Source organism: Miniopterus schreibersii (genome assembly GCF_964146895.1).
Source record: "Miniopterus schreibersii genome assembly, chromosome: 14".
NCBI lineage: Eukaryota > Metazoa > Chordata > Mammalia > Chiroptera > Miniopteridae > Miniopterus > Miniopterus schreibersii.
In genome coordinates this window covers 40667690-40687498 of record NC_138114.1, presented here as the reverse complement: position 1 = coordinate 40687498, position 19809 = coordinate 40667690, and the positions used below count along the sequence as shown (strand labels likewise).

Genomic DNA, 19809 nt, shown 5'->3' with positions numbered 1-19809 from the left:
ATGTGGGATAAGGCTTTCTTATTCTGCAACCCCTTGTCAAGGGTCTCCCAAGTTTTATATTTTTTCTGCCAATTAATAACTTACTTTATTTGAAAAGTAAAAATAATCAGTAGAAAAACTCCTACTAACATCAGGGAAATTTTATTTGTCCATCTATTTTTAGAGGATTTTTCCCAATTCAGGGCATATCACACTGAAGTTCTTTTGACCCTTTTCCTCTACAATTAATGTCCCCAACTACCCTTAGCCTCCAGTTCCCAAGCTGCTTTCCAGGACACCTGGAAACAAGCTGCATGGCTGACTGCAGAAAAATCCTTGCTCCCACACCACATCTGGCCCTGCCTTTCCACCAAATCAAATGCCAATTTATTGCCCTCTGATGTACAGTCAATCAGGCCACTTCCTGGATGCACCACTTCACACAGGGCCAAAAATCCAAGGCAATAATGTGAGTTCCACAAACGGCAAGTAATCGCTCAATAAGCATGGAACAAGGAAAGGTCAGTTGTGATGTGTGCACATGTGGCAGCCCTTCACAACTCAACCTACAGTAGTATCAGTGGTAACAGAAGGCTGGTGTTACAGAAGAGGCATGCAATGAGAAGCCAGCCAACAGGCAGCCAGGAGTGCTTGTCCATCTAAGTCCTTCAGGATCTCTCAAGACCAAAGTAAAGAAACAAAGGCCTCAAAACTGGTAAGGAGCATCTTATCACCAAGAGCAAAAACAAAACGGAGAACTTAAGGTAGTTACTGCTCTCCATTTACCACCCGTTTTAAATGAGGTGATCTGAGCTGAAATGATATAATCTCCATGTTGCTGTATACCCAGCTCTATCTTTTAATGGATGCGAGGAGAGAAAAGACAAATGCACTCACCCTTTCCATATTCAATATCACTTTAGAAATTGAGGTAACCAATTAAGCATCTATGAGCATAAAGAAGTGGTTAGAGGGGGCCAGGCTGAGACAAATAACTCTTTATTATCTTTCCTAATCAAAACTGCACATTGAATTTCAAACATTTGGCTTCTTCTGAAACCCTCTTGGCACTTGCCCTGAGTTTGAGTGGGTGGAAAAGAAGAAAGGGACTAGGCCTGCCTCCTTGTTAAAAACAAAGCAGCAGCTGGCTTTTCCTCTTTTTACTCATCTGACTGCTGTCATAGCAAGTTGGGCACATACCCAGAGAATAATTTCAGGCCTTTTAAGAGGTGGCTGTGCTAAAGAGACAATGGCAATGAAAGCAATACCAGCAACTTTGACACCACAGACCATACTATCACACCACCCCTAACCTCTATTGCAAATTAGGTTCCTTTGCCTCTGGCCTTTGAGAGACAATCTATTAAGAATGCTCCTTTTTTGATAACCCCCTTTCAGATACATGTAGTGAGAAATGTGCCCATAGACTAGTTCTGATGGCTAAGTATGTTTGAGTATTAGGAAGAGAAAATAGGAGAGCTGGATCCATAAGAAGCCAGACTATGCAGAGCTGCTTCTTCTCAAGAAGTCTTCATTTTCTAACCTAAAGGCCAAATAAATGTTTGGAAGAACTTCTTGGTTTAGAAATGTCAAGTGAAAAGGGTTCAGATCAGACAAAGTCAAGTTATCTAAATATAGGCCTCTTGGAGCTACCTTATTTATATGAATATTCCCTGGGTGGAAAGGAATCACAGCTTTTTATTTTATTTTCTCTAACTGTGCTGAAATGCCTACAAGTCTGAGGCAAATCAAGCTACCAAGATTCTAAGGTGCCAAAATCAGTCTGACTCAAACTCAAGTCATGTTCTAATGTGTTGCTCAATAATCTCCAAACTAATATAGTCTTATATTTTATTATAGAACAAGAAAGTCAAAAAGGGCACTAGAAATAGATACTTATACAAGAGTGTCCAACCTTGCCTCTTCCAACAGGCCATTACATGAATTTGTCTGCCAAATTTTATTACACTCAGTTCTTTTAGCCTCCATTTAATCAAGCCTTGAACAATTCACAAGTTCAACTCCAAGTGGGACAAAGCTAATGACTCATTCAACCTTCTTCTCATGCTGATTAACAGTGATATACTCTACTACTCCCCAAACCATAAGACACTACAAAAAACAAAAAAAAAAGAAGAAAGTATGCATTCAATCAGTATGGGAAATGGTAACTCTAGCAAAATGTTCTTATTCTTCAACTAAGATACCCTTAACTCAATCTTTTTCCTAACAGTAGCTACTAAAATTTCTTTTCCCTATACCTTCCCACTTTCCAATTGAAACATTAAAACTGAGGTATGAGGCATCCTTGGACATTTTCACTTCTACTTAGAAGTCTATTTCTAAGAGGCCTAGGCCAGACAAATGTTAAGCATTAGTTCCTCCCAGGTTGGCTCCCAGATTCTGTCTAAATGTTCTCTGCAAACCTCTGGATGTTATATGGATTCAAACCTCCTAGCTCAGACTCTTAATTCACAAAGTTTGAGACAGACAGTACCCTACAGGTGTGTTTGCCCAGGAGAAACTATATTTAAATAAATTCCTGACATATCCACTTTCTCCAGGCACCTGCTTCTCGCTCTTAAACTCAAGTACACCATTTCTTCCTGTCCAGGTAAGCTCAGTAAAGAAATAGCCTATCCCTCAGAGTTACTGTATACAATTCACCAATGTCTTTGGGAATATCAAAACTCTGGCAAGAATGTAAGTCAAATTAGCAAATGTACAAGCTATCATTTTTGTTCATTTCTTTGGTTTGTTTTGTTAGCAAAGGTAAGTGTGAGAATAAGAAAAGATGGCAATAGATTGCTCTCGTTCACTATCATGCATTCCGTGCCTGATAGGGAACCATATGGGACAGAGTAGAGGACACAAAGGTTAGCCTTGGAATGGTCAGCTAAAGCCACTAGTCTGGTAAACCAGTGGCTATTAGGGCAGGAAGAAAGTTTGCCTATTCGTCTACCATGACAGACCCAATGCCTAAGTGCCTAAGCAGAATGCCTAGCACATAAGAGATAGTAAGTATTGGTTAGAAGCAATTCAATAAGCCATGCCCAGAAGGAATCCAAATCTTGGTGGATCCTAGAAAAAAAAAGTCCAAGAAGCTGAAATAGTTCCATAGTTACTACATGTGCTTATACTGGACATCAAGACCACCTTGGTCTTAGGCTCAATACCCTCATTCCTCAGAGGTCTTTAAAATTAAAAAGCCCTGGAGTTAAATCTCCAAAAGCAAACTCACTGTTCCACCACCACCACCACACCACCCCTGACCTACACAACTACTGAGAAGTCTTCCTCAAGCCCTGGCCCTGAAGGCTTTAAAGTCATTAAGAGGTGATTCCTTAAGAGGAAATTCTGGTTGTGACTTTTAGACTGTTTAGACTTTTAGACTTTTTGGACTCTTCCTCTCTCTCTGCTTTAAATCCAAAATCTGGAAAAGAATCTCTTGGTAATGAACTAAGTTTAAAGACCAAGGACAAAAGCAGCCTAAATCTAGAAGCAAATGACCACAGCCAAACACCACAAATGACAACTGACTACAGTTCTTTCCACGAAGCTTATTGGATGAAGGGTACTAAGGCTTGCAAACACTTGTCTAGTCTGGGAACAGAGAGATCAGCGACCTCAGACCATGTCAGCTAGAATGATTCTTCTAAACCATCTACTCTCTTCAGACCTAAAACCAAGAGCAATATCAAGTATCCTGACACTTCACTTTCCCTTCTATCCCCTATCCCATGCCACAGATCTTACCACACAGTCTAGCTATTCGACTGAAGATAACTCTAATATGCAAGAGCCCCCACAAGATCTCTAGGATAAAAGGAAATGTGTCTTTGGAATCTATGCCCATAGCAGGGCTTAGGCAGATGTAAGTGAGAGACAGTGGTCCTTCTGCCCCTACGGCCAGAACACCCCAGCCCTGCAGGCAGCACAGAGTTAACTACTCACCCGCTTTGAGAAGCACAAAGGTACATCACTGCAACATGCCTAACATTTACATTGCCTCTCTCTGCTCATTAAACAGGTTTTGGTTAAATAATGAACAAACTGTATTACAGACTCCGATGAGAATTCCAAAATTATAAATCAACTGGGAAAGCCCAAAGGGGCAGACAGACAGGGAGGGGGGAGAAAGAAAATATTGACTAATATAAAGGGCGCAGCTTGACAGTGGATATTCCTGCCACACCTGATCAAACACACTCTGTTGGGGGAGGGGAAAGAGAGCAAGAGAGGGAAGATGGGACAAGACAGACTGAAATTTGCATCCGGAAAAGATTAAAACGGATTCTTTGGGGATAGAGAAAATACATAATATATATTACTATAAATGCAAAACTGTACTAAAAGCTAACTCAAATGTCAAAGATTACAGCTTGAATAAATTTAAATATAAAAGCCATGTGCTTCTGGAGTTAATGAGAGAGACATAAAAGGACAAACTGGGCCAGGAGGCTGAACAGAGAGCCTTATGCTGCCTTTGCTGGACAATGGGTTCAAAGCACAGCATCAAATACAGTCAGAGGCTTCCCTCCACAGCTATGAGCCCTGAGAAAGAACTGGCAAACCCCATCATTTTCCCAACCTACATTTGCTATTTTTTAAAAAATTAAGAGCCTGGCCGGGCGTGGCTCAGCGGTTGAGCGTCGACCTGGGATCCAGGCGATCAGGGTTTGATTCCCGGTCAGGGCACATGCCCGGGTTGTGGGCTTGATCAATGACTCTCTCATCATTGATGTTTCTCTCTCTCTCTCTCCCTCTCCGTTCCTCTCTCTGAAATTAATAAAGACATATTTAAAATAAATAAATAAATAAATAATATATAATTCACATTCCATAAAATTCATCCTTTTAAAGTATACAATTCAATGGTTTTTAGTATATTTACAGAGTGGTATAACCATCACTACTATCTAATTCCAGAACATTTTCAACACCCCAAAAAGAAACTTGTACCCATTAGCAGTCATTCCCCACTCCCCTCCCCCACCCTTAACAATCATATATCTGCTTTAACTTTTTCAGAATAACCTCCTAAAGGGATTCCTAAAAGGGGCAGCAGTCAAGTCTCACTGGTGGTAAGCCAAGGCTTTATCCAAAGTAGGAATATGCAAACTTTGCTCTTAGGCACACTGTATCTTCCAAGTGCAACCCACTCTTTAGATTTGGTGTTAGAATATTCTATTACTCTAAATGCTACAGAGCATGAAGTCATGGTGCAGTTTGGGCAAATACTGACTGTAAATGTGGTCCAGAGATACATATCTGTGAGAATAACAGGTATGGACTTAGCAACCTTACTAGAGACAATGGACTTATTTCCTTCACAATGCTCAGATAATAATCCTGGAGGAGTAGATAGTGCTTATGTATGTAAATTATCCTCTGACCATTTACAAGAAAACAAATCATTTTGGTTTACTGACAATGTCCAATGAACCACCTATTTCCAACAGTAATATTCTTAACCAATTAAGACAGCAAAAAGCCAAAAAAACAAAAAAAACAAATAGTAAGCCTTTGTAAAAAGAGAAAGCCCTAGAATTCCTGCCATACCTCCTCCAATCTAAGTGGCACAGCATTTCCAGTCACATGGCAAGAGCAGTCTCTTTAGTTTCTCTCTCCAAGTTCAAAACCCTTTCCCAGCCTCCTACCATTAACAGGCTTCCAAGTAAGCAGTCCTCCTGACACTGCCAATCAGAAAAATCTGTTTGTTTCAGTAAAAGAAACAAGAAATTGGTCATGGATTGCAGAGTCCAGGACCACAGGGGGAGCTGACCCATAAACCTGCTCCTAGAAGCCAACACTGTGTGTGTGGTCAGAACCAATCAGAAAACCATGAAATGTTCTACCTTGGGTCTACTCTGTCATTTTCTCAGGTAGGTAATAAGCTAAAGCCCAAGAACAATGGGGCAACCTTGGCTGGCATCATTTCAACATTTGCCACAACTGTTGGCCCCTAGAAAATACTAGCACCTTTTTCCTTCGTCCAGAAGAAAGCTCGGTAACACCCAGGTATGTTCCTAGTACCACAGACAGAACTGGCTTCTCAGCACATTCTGGTTTTATTAGTTTCAAACAGCAGATAATCTGGATTCCTAACCCAAGGATACAAGAAAATTAGGCAGAAGACTCAATTTTGGTAGCTCTTACTTGGTCTAGAGACCTCAAGTCCTGGACTGTACCATTTACCACAAATATGGTCTCTGAGCTGAAGTCTCAGGATATGTCAGGATAGAGAAAACAAGCATGGGATATGGATTGAATGGCAAACAGGAAATATGGCTGTCAGGATCGCAGCACCACCTCAGCTCCTCAAGGTCCACAGAGTGCCCAAAAGGCCTACAAGGCTATTCCAGTCTGATCTCTGCCATTTTAGGGTTTTCCCAACCAATACAATAATCCCATGCTTATTGTTATAAAATGTTGGCCAAATGTTTCCAAATATATTCACTTGTTTATAGTTGCAAATATCTTCTCACTATATTTTCTTTCTTATTGGGATATGTAAGCTTTATCTATAAAGTAAAAAAAAAAAAAAAAAAAATCTGTGCAAGCAGCCAACTCTTTCAAAAGCATCAAAGTCACTTACAGTACAGGCCATAAAATAAGAACCTACCACCTAGTTGCAACATTCACCCTGCTAACTAGCCAACAACCACCTCCTCTATACTTGTTGACCCTTCTTGGCTAACATTCCCAATGGTTTTTAATAGAGTGGAATTTGGTCCTTTAAAGAAAACATGTAGGGAACCCTTAGATAACTTTAGGCCATGTTTAGGAAAAGTAAAAAGGAATTTTTCTCTAGATATTCTACATTCCTCATAAAAGGAGGAAATATATTTGTTTATTGTTATGTAATTTGCATAAGCCTAAAAACTATTTCAGTTGTGATCTTAGATGTGTTACTAGCTAAAACCATTCCAGGGATATACACTGCAAAAGTCCTTTACAGTCAGCAGAGCAACGCAGCTCTGAGGTTTTCCCTTTCAGTCTGTATCACCCCTCTTGAAAAACTCAAAGGTGTAGAGACTTGCCTTCCCTGCCAACACTCATGTCTATATACATATATAAGGCACTTCCTGTGCACATTCTCCTCTAATTGCACAAACAGAAGCAGTACAGAACAGGACACTAAACCAGGCATCAGGAGTCAGAATTCTAGTTTTGAATCCATCTCTTAAAATTAGTGTGACCTCAGCTAAATCACTTAAAATGTGTCTGGGCTTCAACTTCATTTATAAAAAGGGTCAATATACACCACGCCTCCCTTACACTGTTGTGTAAAAGTTCAATCAGATAATAAATATGAAAATGGACTTTAAAATTCTAAACATATAAATATTACGTACACTTATTATGATTAAGAAAACATGGTGGGAAAAAAGGGGGAAAAAATTCTGGGAACACATGAAGATTGAAAGATCTGAATTACAGAGAGCTAAGGCCCTAAAAGTGACAATGACTTTTTATAGGAGAAAGGTTTTGTTGCAAATACTAAAAACTTTATTTGTGCCACCAACTTCCTACCTCATGGCATGCATAAGGTAGACAAAGAAAGTAGTTAAAACCAAACCAAACCAAAAAAAATAACCAAAATAACTTACTTATTACTCAAGCAATGAAGGAGGCTTACAATTATATGAATGCTGATTCCCCACTAAAGTTTCTTTCTAGGAACTCTAGGAAAAGGATCAGCAATACAATAAACCAGGGGCAATCTATACCCATGACTGAAACCTGGCTTACAACCTGTTTTTTTAAAGAAAATTTGATTTATCACTCATTCACTTGAGTATTATCTATGTCTGCTTTTGAGCTACAATGGCAGAGCTGAGTAGCTGCACAGTTGCTATGGCCTGCAAAGCCTAAAATATTTACTTTACAGAAAAAGTCTGTCCATCCCTGCAACAGTTCTTTACAGAAAAAGTTTGCCTATCCCTGCAGTAAATCAAACATGTCTTTGTTACCAGGATAAATAATCTTACACAGATGTGAGGACTTACCTGTTATGTTGTTTAAAACCTCCTTTAGATGACTGAAACTATGCAACAGAGGATCCCGTTCTTCATCCTGTAACACATAGATGTTGTTTTTTTTAATCATTATTGGACAAAGAGGAAAAAGGAAACACAGGACAGATTAAGGGCTCTTTCTCTGAATCCAACCAGAAAATCCAGCAAGTTTTTCTTCTTAGGAAAAGAAAGTTAGCTATACATTTCTCCAGTTCCTTAATCTCTTAATTATAGAGATTCTCTGGGCTTACCTAAAATAGTAAATCCTGAAGTATTAATCTACACCATGACCACAGCACTCAAACTACCACAGATTGCCAGGTCCTTTATATTTGCTATGGTCTGAGTGTTTGTGTCCCCTCAAAACTTACATGTTGAAATACTAATGCCCCATGTGATGATATCAGGAGGTGGAGGTCTTTAAAAGGTGGATGATTAGGTCATGAGGGGAGAGGCCACATGAATGGAATTAATGCCCTATAAAAGTGGCTCAAGAGAGCTCCCTTGCCCCTTCTACCATGTGAGGACACAACAAGAAGTCTGAGACCCAGAAGAAAGCCCCATCTGACCATGCTGGCATCCTGATCTCAGACTTCTAGGCGCCAGAACTGTGAGAAATAAATTTCTGTTGTTTATAAGCTACCCAGTTTGTGGTATTTTGTTATAGCATCACAAACAGACTAAGACATGTATATTATTCTATCTCTTCTCTTTCTTCATACTCACTATATAATCACACATATTCATTTCAAAGACATTCCTGACTCCACTCTCACTTCTAAAACAACTTATTTTTATAAATGAACATGAGAAGTTTCCAAACACCAAGTTGAAAATGTCTAAACTTGTTTTACAATTGTGTCAAAAACTGTTTTATACAACTGTACAAAAAAAAATCCTTTAACATATGTATACAACAAAGGAAGCCAACTTTACAACAGATAAGTTTCTTATTCATCTGATTGGCAAGATATGGCCTGTTCTATACATAGAAGCTTATTGAACTCTCAAGGAGTACCATAACCGAGGCATACTCCATGTATAAATAACTAAACTAAATAAATTTGATAGCCCTAGGGAATTAAAAGAAAAGGCCCGGCTGGGCGTGGCTCAGCGGTTGAGCGTCGACCTGGGATCCAGGCAATCAGGGTTTGATTCCCAGTCAGGGCACATACCCAGGTTGTGGGCTCGATCAATGACTCCCTCATCATTGATGTTTCTATCTCTCTCTCCCCCTCTCCTTTCCTCTCTCTGAAATCAATAAAAGATATATTTAAAAAAAGAAGAAAAAAAGAAAAGGAATCTTCTTGACATTTTTAGGCATTTTAAAGAGGTCCCAAGTACTAGCTTAAGTTATTTACAAAAATAGTTAGAAGAAGAATGGTATCATCTTTTGGGTCCCAGAAAAAAAAGAGGCAGCCTGTAAATTTGACATTAGTTGGAATAAAACAGAGGGTCCTTGATATCAAGAACAACTCTGAATTCCTACTGAGGAATTTCATAACTGAGAAATTGATTACTGTTTTAACCATGCACAGATCCCCAACAACAAATCAGTGACCAAGCTTTCTGCCCATTCTCCACTTACCAGTGGAGTGTGGGTGCTCCATCGGGCATTTCGTTTGATGGCCCCAACGACAATGTTAATCTCCCCTTGAATGATGTAAATATTCTTATCCACCATCCTGGCAAACCTACCAAAATAGTTAAGAAAAAAGTGTAGTTAATATTTGCTCACCCAAAGCATATCCAGCTTAAATCTAACCTGGTATGGTTAGAATTTTAATTTAACTTTGCAGTACACCAAGATTTCTGGAAGTTCACGATACAACTCAAAAAGCATCAATTCAGCCCTGGCTGGTGTGGCTCAGTTGGTTGAGAATCAGCCTGTGCACCGAAAGGTTGCCAGTTCAGTTCCTGATCTGAGCACATGCTGGTATTGCAGGCTTGATCTCCAGTACAGGGGTGTGCAGGAGGCAGCTGACTGATGTTTCTCTTTCACATCGATGCTTTTCTCTCTCTCTCTCTCCCTCTCCCTTCCTCTCTCTCTAAAATCAAACAAAATGTGTGTTTTTTAAAAAGCATCAATCCAGAAAATTTCTCAAACAATCTCTAGCAAGCATGTCAAATTCTTCAAAGGTGGGGCAGGGGCTGGGTAGAGGGGGGCAAAGGGGGGGAACAGGGGATATCTGTAATACTGATAACAATAAAAAAAAATCTCTCCTATGAGGCCTTTAGGTATGCAAATACCTCTGTGTTGCTAGTTTGTTAAAGATATATTTCAGATCTTCCCTTTGTTCTTTTTTATAAAAGTAATAATGAAGGTTAAAGTTAAAAGAAAAGAATGAAGGCTGTTAGAAAAATAGCCTTGGTTTGAAACTGTAATTACAATATCAACTTATAGACTACACCCATTCTGCCAAGTCAGCTCCATAAAACTGGACAGTAGGAGTGATACAACCTTTGAAAAGTCAAGTTTACCAATATCCCTGCTTATAGCAGGAAATCTCTAATAAGCAGACTGAAAGGCAGACTTTTTTAAAGCTACTTCTATATGAGTCTCTGAAGTGAAGCTGAAGTACTATTTTGGTATTGTAAGTGTTCCCAACTTAACTACCACTTAACAACCATTTTCTTTGCTGCCTAGAACGGCACTTAGAAAAGATATTTAATTCTCTCCCCAGATGAAAATATTTAAAAACAAACAAACAGAGCCCTGGCCACTGTGGCTCTATGGTTAGAGTGTTGGCCCTCACACGGAAGGGTCAGGGGTTCGATTCCTAGTCAAGGGCATACCTGGGTTGCAGGTTTGATCCCTGCCCTGGTCGGGGAACATGTGGAAGGCAACTAGTTGATGTGTCTTTCTCACATCAATGTTTCTCTCTCTCTCTCTCTCTCTCCCTCCCTCCCTCCCTTCCACTTTCTCTGAAAATCAATGGAAGAAGTATCCTCGGGTTAAGATTAACAACAGGAAAAAACACACACAAAAACAATTTCTTCTTGGCATAGAGAAAACCCTAGAAGTAGGTAAAACCAACTTACTACTTTCCATTATTTAGAAAGCCTCCTCAGAAAGACAAAGGGGTGCTGGTGTATACAGTTAGACAAACATTTAGATCAGGCTAAAGGAAAGTTAAACAGTATGGCTACTAGGGTAAGGGAAGAAGAAATTCCAGAAATATTTACTTATAGAGCACCTACTATGCATAAGGCATCTTACAGAGTGCTAAGGATACAAAACAAGTAAGACATGGAAAGAGTTGTCAGACATACTGTGTGTTATCACTTATGTAAAAACCAACCCACCTTACACAAAACTAGATTTTTGTTTTTAAAAATACGCAATATTTAACACATAGTAAGACATAAAGAGTAACATAATAGGCAGTATCCAGATTAAGAATAGCACAACTGAAGTCTCTGTGTGTCCTCCCTAATCATACCCTCCTCTCTCTCATTCATAGGTTCCACTATTCTAAATCTGATGTTTATTAAACTTTTTATGTTGTTTTAAACTCTTACTTCATTGGTATGTATTTTTAAACAATATATAGTATTATTCTGCAATTTTCCCTTGAAGCATTATGTTTGTGAGTCATCCATGTTGTTAAGTGTACTTAATATATTTTATACAGATATATATATAGATATATAAACACAGAATAAAAAGTCTGGGTAGATGTACCCCAAATTCAATAACCATAATTATCTTTAGAGAAGGTACTGTGAAATCTGGGTATAATTAGAGAATATTTTAGCCTTATCTATAATGTTTTAATATTTTACAAGAATGTATTACTGTACACTTCTGCCCATAAGGCATTTATAGAGTTTAGTAGGATCTAAAAAAAAAAACTGAACCAGAGACATAGAGAAAAAAATGAATCCTGCAAGTAGCTCCATTTGCATATTTTGCACAAGACAGAGCCCCCAGAAAGTGAGAAATATGAAAAACACCACAATAAAAGAAAAAAGAACTGGTACAAATTATGTCCAGGCCCATAACAGCTCTCCCAATCCATAAGGGAATCCAACATAAGTCAAAATTTATTTTAAAGACAATTTAAATAAATAATAGCCCGGCCAGGCGTGGCTCAGCAGTTGAGCGTCGTCAACCTGGGATCCAGGCGATCGGGGTTCGATTCCCAGTCAGGGCACATGCCTGGGTTGCGGGCTGCAGCCGATCAATGACTCTCTCATCATTGATGTTTCTATCTCTCTCCCCCTCCTTTCCTCTCTCTGAAATCAATAAAGATATTTTTAAAATAAATAAATAAATAATAGGTTAGTCTCAGACTATCTGCTTTACAGATGGTCTAGGCACACAACAATGTTCTCTTCCTGAGAAGATTCAAAGATGAGAACATACAATAATATTTTCTTCTGAGAAGGAGAACCAAGAAGAAGAAGAAATTGGAAAATAATTTAAAAGATCAATAATGATAAAACCTCTAGTATCCCTCCTTCCTAAAATTATTTAGGCAACATAAGTATGCTCTGTATCTCTGGAAGGATTTATGTTTTTATTGATTTTAGGGAGAGAGAGAGGAAGGGAGAGGGAAAGAGAGAAACATTGATGTGAGAGAGAAACATCGACTGACTGCCTCCCATATGCACCCAGACCGGGGATCAAGCCTGCAACCTGGGAATTGATCTGAGGACTTTCTGGTACATGGATGACACTCAACCAACTGAGCCACACCAGCCTGGGCTCTCTGGAAGGATTCTTAAGAAACTGAAAAGAACTGGAAACTGAGGAACAGGGGTGATAGGAAGACTTACTTTTCTCTGTATATTATTTTGCACCTTTTGAATTTTGTGTCACATACATATATTGTCTATTACCTATTTTTTAATTTTAATTAATTGATTTGTTTAATGAGTAGGTGCTTTAGAAAAGTAGTTGTATTATTCCATCTGTAAATGACTAAGAACAGCAATCAAAGCTAATTAACTAACAAACATTTACTTCAGTCAATCACACATTCCTTAGCACATGCTAAGCAAAATGCTAGGCACAGTCATACAGAATTGTTCCTATACTGTGACCAACCCACAAGGAATTTATAAACTGGTAGGTCAGATAAAACACATACATATATACACAAACTTATATAATATCTCCAATATATGAGTGATACAGTGTTATAGTGAAGCAAAGAATATTTCTGGCAGAAGTCCTAGAAAGGCGACTAAAAGACAGTCAAAAATATAAGGAGAAAATGGCATGAGTAAAGGCTTATAGGTAGGAAAACTCAGTATGTATTTAGAGGATCATGATTATTCCAGACTGGCTGGAACATTATTCCTAGGGAAGTAAATGAAGGTAAAGCTAGAAAAGCAAGTGGGGACATACTATGGAAGGCCTTCAATACAAGGTTATTATTCAATATATATACTAAATACCTATCATTGTAAAAAGATTTAGGGGGGGAGGCCTAGAAAAGAAACTATAAAATAAGAATACTTAATTTCTCTTTCAAAAAAAAAGAGAGCCCAGACTGCGTGGCTCAGCAGTTGAGCATCAACCGATGATCCAGGAGATCCCGGTTCAATTCCCAGTCAAGGCACTTGCCTGGGTTGCGGACTCGATCCCCAATAGGGGACGTGCAGGAGGCAGCCGATCAATGACTCCCAAAACTGGCAAGAGACATGAATAGGCATTTCACAGAGTAAGGAAATACAAACAGCAAATAAACATATAAAAAGATTATTAGCTTCATTAATAATCAAGAAAATTACAAAATAAGGTTATAATGAGATACCATTTTACACCCCCAAAATAGCACTAAATTTTTAATCTGTCAGTACTAAAAACTGGTAAAAATGCACGCCAAGTGGCTGATAAGTATATAAATTTTGATACAACTCATTTGGACAATAATTTGGCATTATCTTGCAAAGTTGAAGGAACTTCATATCCTATATTTCAGCAATTACACTGCTAAGACTATACCCCCAGGGAAACTTACCAAAAAATTAGAATAGTGGCCAGGGGGAAAGGGGTGTGACTGTCAGGAAAGGGCAAACATGCAGGGCCTCAGTTTTGGTGATGTTCTGTTTTTTAAGCTGGGTGGAAGACGCTGATGCCCCATGTATGCTATATATATTCTTTGTATATATAAAAAGTTCCTTTTTTTAAAGTTATGGTCTTTGCTGTCTCTCTGCACTTGCACATGTTGGTCCCTTTCCATTCTGAATATTTTTCCCCATGCTTGTCCACTTGGTAAAGCCTTACTCATTCCATCCAAAACTCAATGAAAGAGTCAAAATACCACAGCAGTTACAAGAACAAGCTTCAGAGTCAACACAGATCTGAGCTCCAGTCCTGTTACTACCTATATGATCTTAACCAAGTTTCTTAGCCTCTCAGAGCCCCAGTTTACAGTTCTAAGTCGCAAAATGGAGATAGCACCTTCTCCTCCATTTATTGTGAGGCCTAAATAAGAAGCCTATAAAGCACCTAGCATGGTACCAGGGATATTAAAACCTCAAAAATGTTAGTTGTTATTATGACAATGCCTGCTCTGTGAAGTTTTCCCTAACTAACGCACTACCCCAGGGAGTATTAGTACTCCTTTTTTGTCACCCCATAACATTGTACGTAGCTCTATTTAAACACATATTAATTTATAATTATTTTGTCTGTCTCTGCCATGAGTCTATGAGCATCACAGGAGGAAACCATAATTTATTCACCTTTTTAGTCCCAATGTCTGACACGTAGTAAGGAAAATGATAAATACTGAATGAACAAATGAATGAACTAACACCAAGACTGACTCTTCGATAGTGGTGCAGCTACATCCACCTCTTGTGAAAACAATGACTTCAGAGAAGACAAGGACTCTAAGCCAGGCAAACAAATCTTCTCTCTGTATCCCATATTTGTTTCTGTACCAGAAGTTACAAACTTTCCATACAGACAACCCTGTAGACAAAAAGAATTCACATTTACCCACCAGCCAAATCATAATGCTTCCATTCTCACATCTAAATTCCTGAAATCTTCTCATGTGCTATTTGCATGTTCACATTGTTCACATTTCTTAGTTGAAATATATAATTCTTTGTGTAACTGTCAATTCTTCATATATGTGTGTATATTATTTTCGCTGGTTGCAGCTGTTATTAGTACACCATTATTTAAGCTTTTTTTTCTTAACTGCTTTTATTATTATTATTTTTAAAGCAGATTCCTAGGCTGTATCCCCAGATATTTTCATTGCACGGGTCTGCAGGGCTGTCAAGGGCTTGCATTATTTTTTAAATCCTCACCTAGGATATGTTTATTGATTTTAGAGAGGAAGGGAGGGAGAGAGAGAGAGAGAAAGAGGGAAAGAGAAAGAGAAACATCGATGTAAGAGAGAAACATTGATTGGTTGCTTCTCATACACGCCCCAACTGGGGACTAAACCTGCAACCTGGGTATTTGCCCTGACCAGGAATCAAACCCATGACCTTTCCCGGCCAGGGCTTAACTGCTTTTAAAAGTTGTCCTTAGCAAATTAGAATTAGATTCTCCAACAGCAAAGACTCCATTTCTTTTTCTTTTTCATGATGATTTGGTGTCCAGTATAGAGCCCACAAACCAAGAGAACGTTGATGGTTTTTCTAAAAGAGTAGAAGGTACCAGGGAGCTGAACAACCCTCAACTGGCCCTTCCAAGGTTTAGCTTCACTCAGTCTCTCAAACATTCCAGAGGAGCACTAAAGATGCAGAGCTTACAAGGTTTCCAGAACTTGACAAGGAACACACCATAGGTGTGCTTTATTGAAAGTGACCAAGAATTGCTGTACTAGTAAACAACTTACTGGGCTCAAGAAATTTACTCAAAGGGTGGAGGTAAGAGAAAGTCAAACCAGGAAAAAAATTGGTGTCCTGACAGTACATGACTGGAAAATCCTCCCAAACCTGACAATCAGGTGACCAGTGTACCTCAGCTCTGCCATGGCACCTCCTCCCTCTGGAGATTCTGAGTTTATTCCAAGAACTATACACAAGATAAGCCACTAAGATATGTCCAAAGCTGTTCAAAGATGTCCCTTCTGCCAGGTAGAAGATGAAAAATAAAATGAGGCTTCTCTCACTCATCTTTAACCTACTTAGGGCATCCAAGGTGTAAGGGCGACAGCTGGCAGAGTAGGACAAGATAAAAAGTTAGTCTGTGTGATTATATGAAGAGAACTACAGTCTCATAAGGCCTGCCCATCTTGTATATCAGAGGTCATCATCCAGTGTCATGGGGCAGAATCCATATTTCATTCCACCTGCAAAGGTTTAAAAAAAATTAACTATTGCCAACAGTTTCAAACCCAATGATCTGAAATTCTAGTTTCTCCTGAAAGACAGGAAAACTGGGCATACTGTGCCCACATTCCAGTATACTACAGTCCCACTACATTCTAATCCATTCCCACCTGGCTCACCTCACTCATTTACATTTACCTGCTAGATACTCAGGCATTTGAGCTTGTAATCCCTGTTTTACATAATAGCAACAAATCGTTACTTCCATGATCACTTTCACTACGATTGGGACTCCAAATCCACACACTATTGTATTTTCATTTAATTAAGCAATTACTGTGGAACATACTAACAGAAAAGAGGAACAATAATAGCTAAATAGCTGCCAATCACATTTACATAGCTCTTCCAGCCTAAGGGCAAAATGAAACTTTCCTTTTCCTTCACCTCAACTCCACCCTTATCCCAACAACGGAATCATTCTATTCTGTCACACTGAACCACAGGGACAGACTGTGATCAATCATTACAAGTGGCATACAAAGGCTAGGATAATCCTTCCAATGAGTACTATATAAATATAGTGGGACTCCTCAAAAGCAGGAGCTGTGTCTTTTTCCACTCTTCCTGCCCACAGTAGCCAGTCTAAGCACCCTATCAATGAAATTATTATCTAAAAGTGGCAGTCATTCTGCCTTCTGGAACACAGGGAAGTGAAATAGTGGAACTCTGAGAACTACAAGTTCAACTGGGATTGGTGCCCAGCTACACATGAAGAGAAGTGTCTACAACCTGAGTTCCTGCCATGTCAATGAGCATCACTGTAAAAATAAGAATGTACAGTCTACAGCCACCTTTAAAAAGAAGCTTAAACACAAGTCTTTAAAGAAGCACAAATTGTCTGACTTGTGTGGGGGCTGGGGGTGAAAACTACTGCTATCTAGAAAATGACTTTTTAAGTAAAGAAAGGGAAAATCTTTGATGCCTGAGTCACCTCCAGGCCCAACTAAAAAGATGCTGGATTGGTCACACTATCTACTCAAAGACTAGATTGCCTATTATGCAAAGCATATCAACTCAACAGGACTCAACAGGGCATATCAACCCAGATGTGCAAGGCAGGCCCATCAAACCTAGATACTTCCTGGGCTATGTCATTTCGTTAGCCACTTTCAACTGCTTTTTAAAAAATTCTGCAACTTAGATCAAGAAGTTAAAATGCAAATAGTTGTCTGTACCATTTCCATCTCACTTATTTTAAATCAATAATGTTATTCCAACACACACAGTTTCAGAAGGGCAGAGGGCATTAGGTAGAAAGAAACAGTTTAGTCATTCTATATTCTAGATAATTTTTCCTTCTAACACAATGAGGTTTTGACTCTCCTTGTCACTACTACCTCACCATGCAAAAGTCCTGACTGTGAGGACCACAACCATGCCACAACTTAGGATCACATACTAAAACTAATACTAGGGGCCCTGGCTGAGTAGCTCATTTGGTTAGAGTGTTGTCCCGATACTCAAGGTTGTGGTTGTGGGTTCAATCCCTAGTCAGGGCACACAGAAGAATCAACCAATAAATACATAAATAAATGGAACAACAAACTGAAGTTTCTCTCTCAAATAAAAAAACTAAATATATATACATATACAAACACATACATACACACAAATATATACATACATATATCTACACATACATACACAGATAACATTCATTGAGTGTCCACCACATGCTGAAAGGCATTAGGTTGATACTACTTTATCCCTGCTACATGCTCTAACTAGGCCACTGCATATATATGGTACTACTTTTAAGTGCATAAACTGAGCAGAGCAATCCCAAAACACACCTTTCCATTTGTATCCTCCACAGGGCCCAGAGGAGTGCTTTGTGTACCTGAATTCAAGAAATACAAATTTCTATGTTGTGTATTTAAAAACATTGTCTACACTATTCCTCATTTCTAAAGGTACTCTTAGTTGGGAAACTTTAAGGTTTGCAATTTATCAAATGTCATCACAGTACCATATACCATACTCTTTGGTGTTATGTTCCATCATTCACTCTGCTGTCCTGACCCTACACTTTTAAACTGGCTGAACTTCTCTCATGACTCTTTTTATCCACTAAAAATAATAGGCCCAAAATACTAAATTTCACCGGTCTTCAGATCCTTCTCTGTTTTAGGCCAAATATGTCATAAAAGAGTGGCTTCCTTGTGATTGAACCTCATCTCCTTAGGCCAAGTGAAGAGAAGACCTGGGGAGAAAATGCCAACCAAAAACATACACCAGGAGAGAGTATTTGTAAAACAGATTGTGTGAAGAAAGCAATCAGCTCAGAAGATAAATCCAGAGTTACATACAGACCCAGCCTGGCAACTGAGCTGCCCTCTAAGAGGAAAGCCTCTCATAGCCCAGGTCCTCACACTGCTGTCCTCAATCCATCCACACCTCTCTTCACTACCTGAGTCTAGGTTGCACTAGTTTATCATCCAGTATTAATGAAGCAGTTCGGCTGTGTTAATAGGGCAGTCACAAAGAAATGAACACTGTACACAATCTGAAGAGACTTTCATATCTAAGGTCTAATAATCAACCCTGAAAAGTAGATACAATGCTCTTTAGGTTTGCTTTCAGCTTTTGAGGGACAGGCTCTTTAGGATGCAGAAAGCTCCGGAAGAGCGGACCTAAAGGCTAGGTTAAGTCTGGGAAGACAGGAAGAAGGATTCAGGCACCTGCAAGGGATCAGAAGTCAGAGTTGAAGGCACCCCTCCTGCGGCAGGGGCCTGACCTTTGCCCCCTACATTCTTCCCAGTTGCTTTCCACAACAATCTCTCCCTCGTCTTACTCCAGCCCCTACGCACTTAATCCACCCCGGCTCGTCCAATTTAAGGTCCCTCCTCCCCTAATTCCCTATGGCGATGTCAGGATGGCCTTCACAACCCTGGAACTCTAAGAAGAGACTTCGCTGACCTGTCAGCGGATCCAAAATGGCGGGGCCTAGTCCCAGGACCGGCAGCCGCTGCTCATATCCAGCCCGGGCCCCGAAGGCGTCTCCGAGCGGCTCTCCCGGCTCTGGTGGCAGATGGGAGAAGGGAAGTAACCCTTTTCCTGGAAGTTGAGGCCGCAGTTAGGGGCCGCACAGCGGCCGGGAAGAGCCGGCCGGAACGGGCGGTAGAGCCGGCTACCCTGCCTGTCAGCTCACTGACGTGGTAACTAGCCTCAGTCTAGCCCGCTGCCTGGTAACTGCGCGAGCCTTGCCGAGCACAGCCAATCATAACTCTGCACCGTGAAAAGTGGCACTCCTGTTATCCAATTGAAGAAAGGAAATTGGCTTCGAGAGGTGGGTTGTGCCTAAGGAGGCGAGATTACAAGGGAAAGAAAAGGGTAGGTAGGGGACAGCCAACGGATACAAGGATTCTGTGAGTGACAGTAATAAGAGCCAATAAAAATGGAGAAATTGTGCTGGGCAGTTGGAGAGGTGGAGTTAGCTAGAGTTCGGTTGCATTGCGGCTTGGTAGTGTCTGCTGGGCATTATGGGGAGGAAAGC

The 19809-nt window shown here is 39.7% G+C and overlaps 1 protein-coding gene across 13 annotated transcripts in view; it reads right to left on the bottom strand.

Moving 5' to 3' along the window:
* The window catches only part of GBF1 (golgi brefeldin A resistant guanine nucleotide exchange factor 1), a 103575-nt gene extending 84064 nt beyond the window's left edge, over positions 1 to 19511 (bottom strand). For 7 of the 13 annotated variants that reach the window (XM_081157637.1, XM_081157638.1, XM_081157631.1 and 4 more), the window contains exons 1-3: positions 18107 to 18125; positions 9589 to 9694; positions 7992 to 8058 (exon numbers count right to left, since the gene is read on the bottom strand). In XM_081157637.1, coding sequence (XP_081013763.1) covers positions 7992 to 8058; positions 9589 to 9694; positions 18107 to 18114 — 181 coding nt within the window. In that variant the 5' untranslated portion in view covers positions 18115 to 18125. Of the gene's footprint in view, positions 1 to 7991; positions 8059 to 9588; positions 9695 to 18106; positions 18126 to 19232 lie in introns of those variants that run through there. The other 6 variants (XM_081157634.1, XM_081157629.1, XM_081157633.1 and 3 more) reach the window with 2 other exon arrangements.
* Positions 19512 to 19809: the final 298 nt, after the last annotated feature.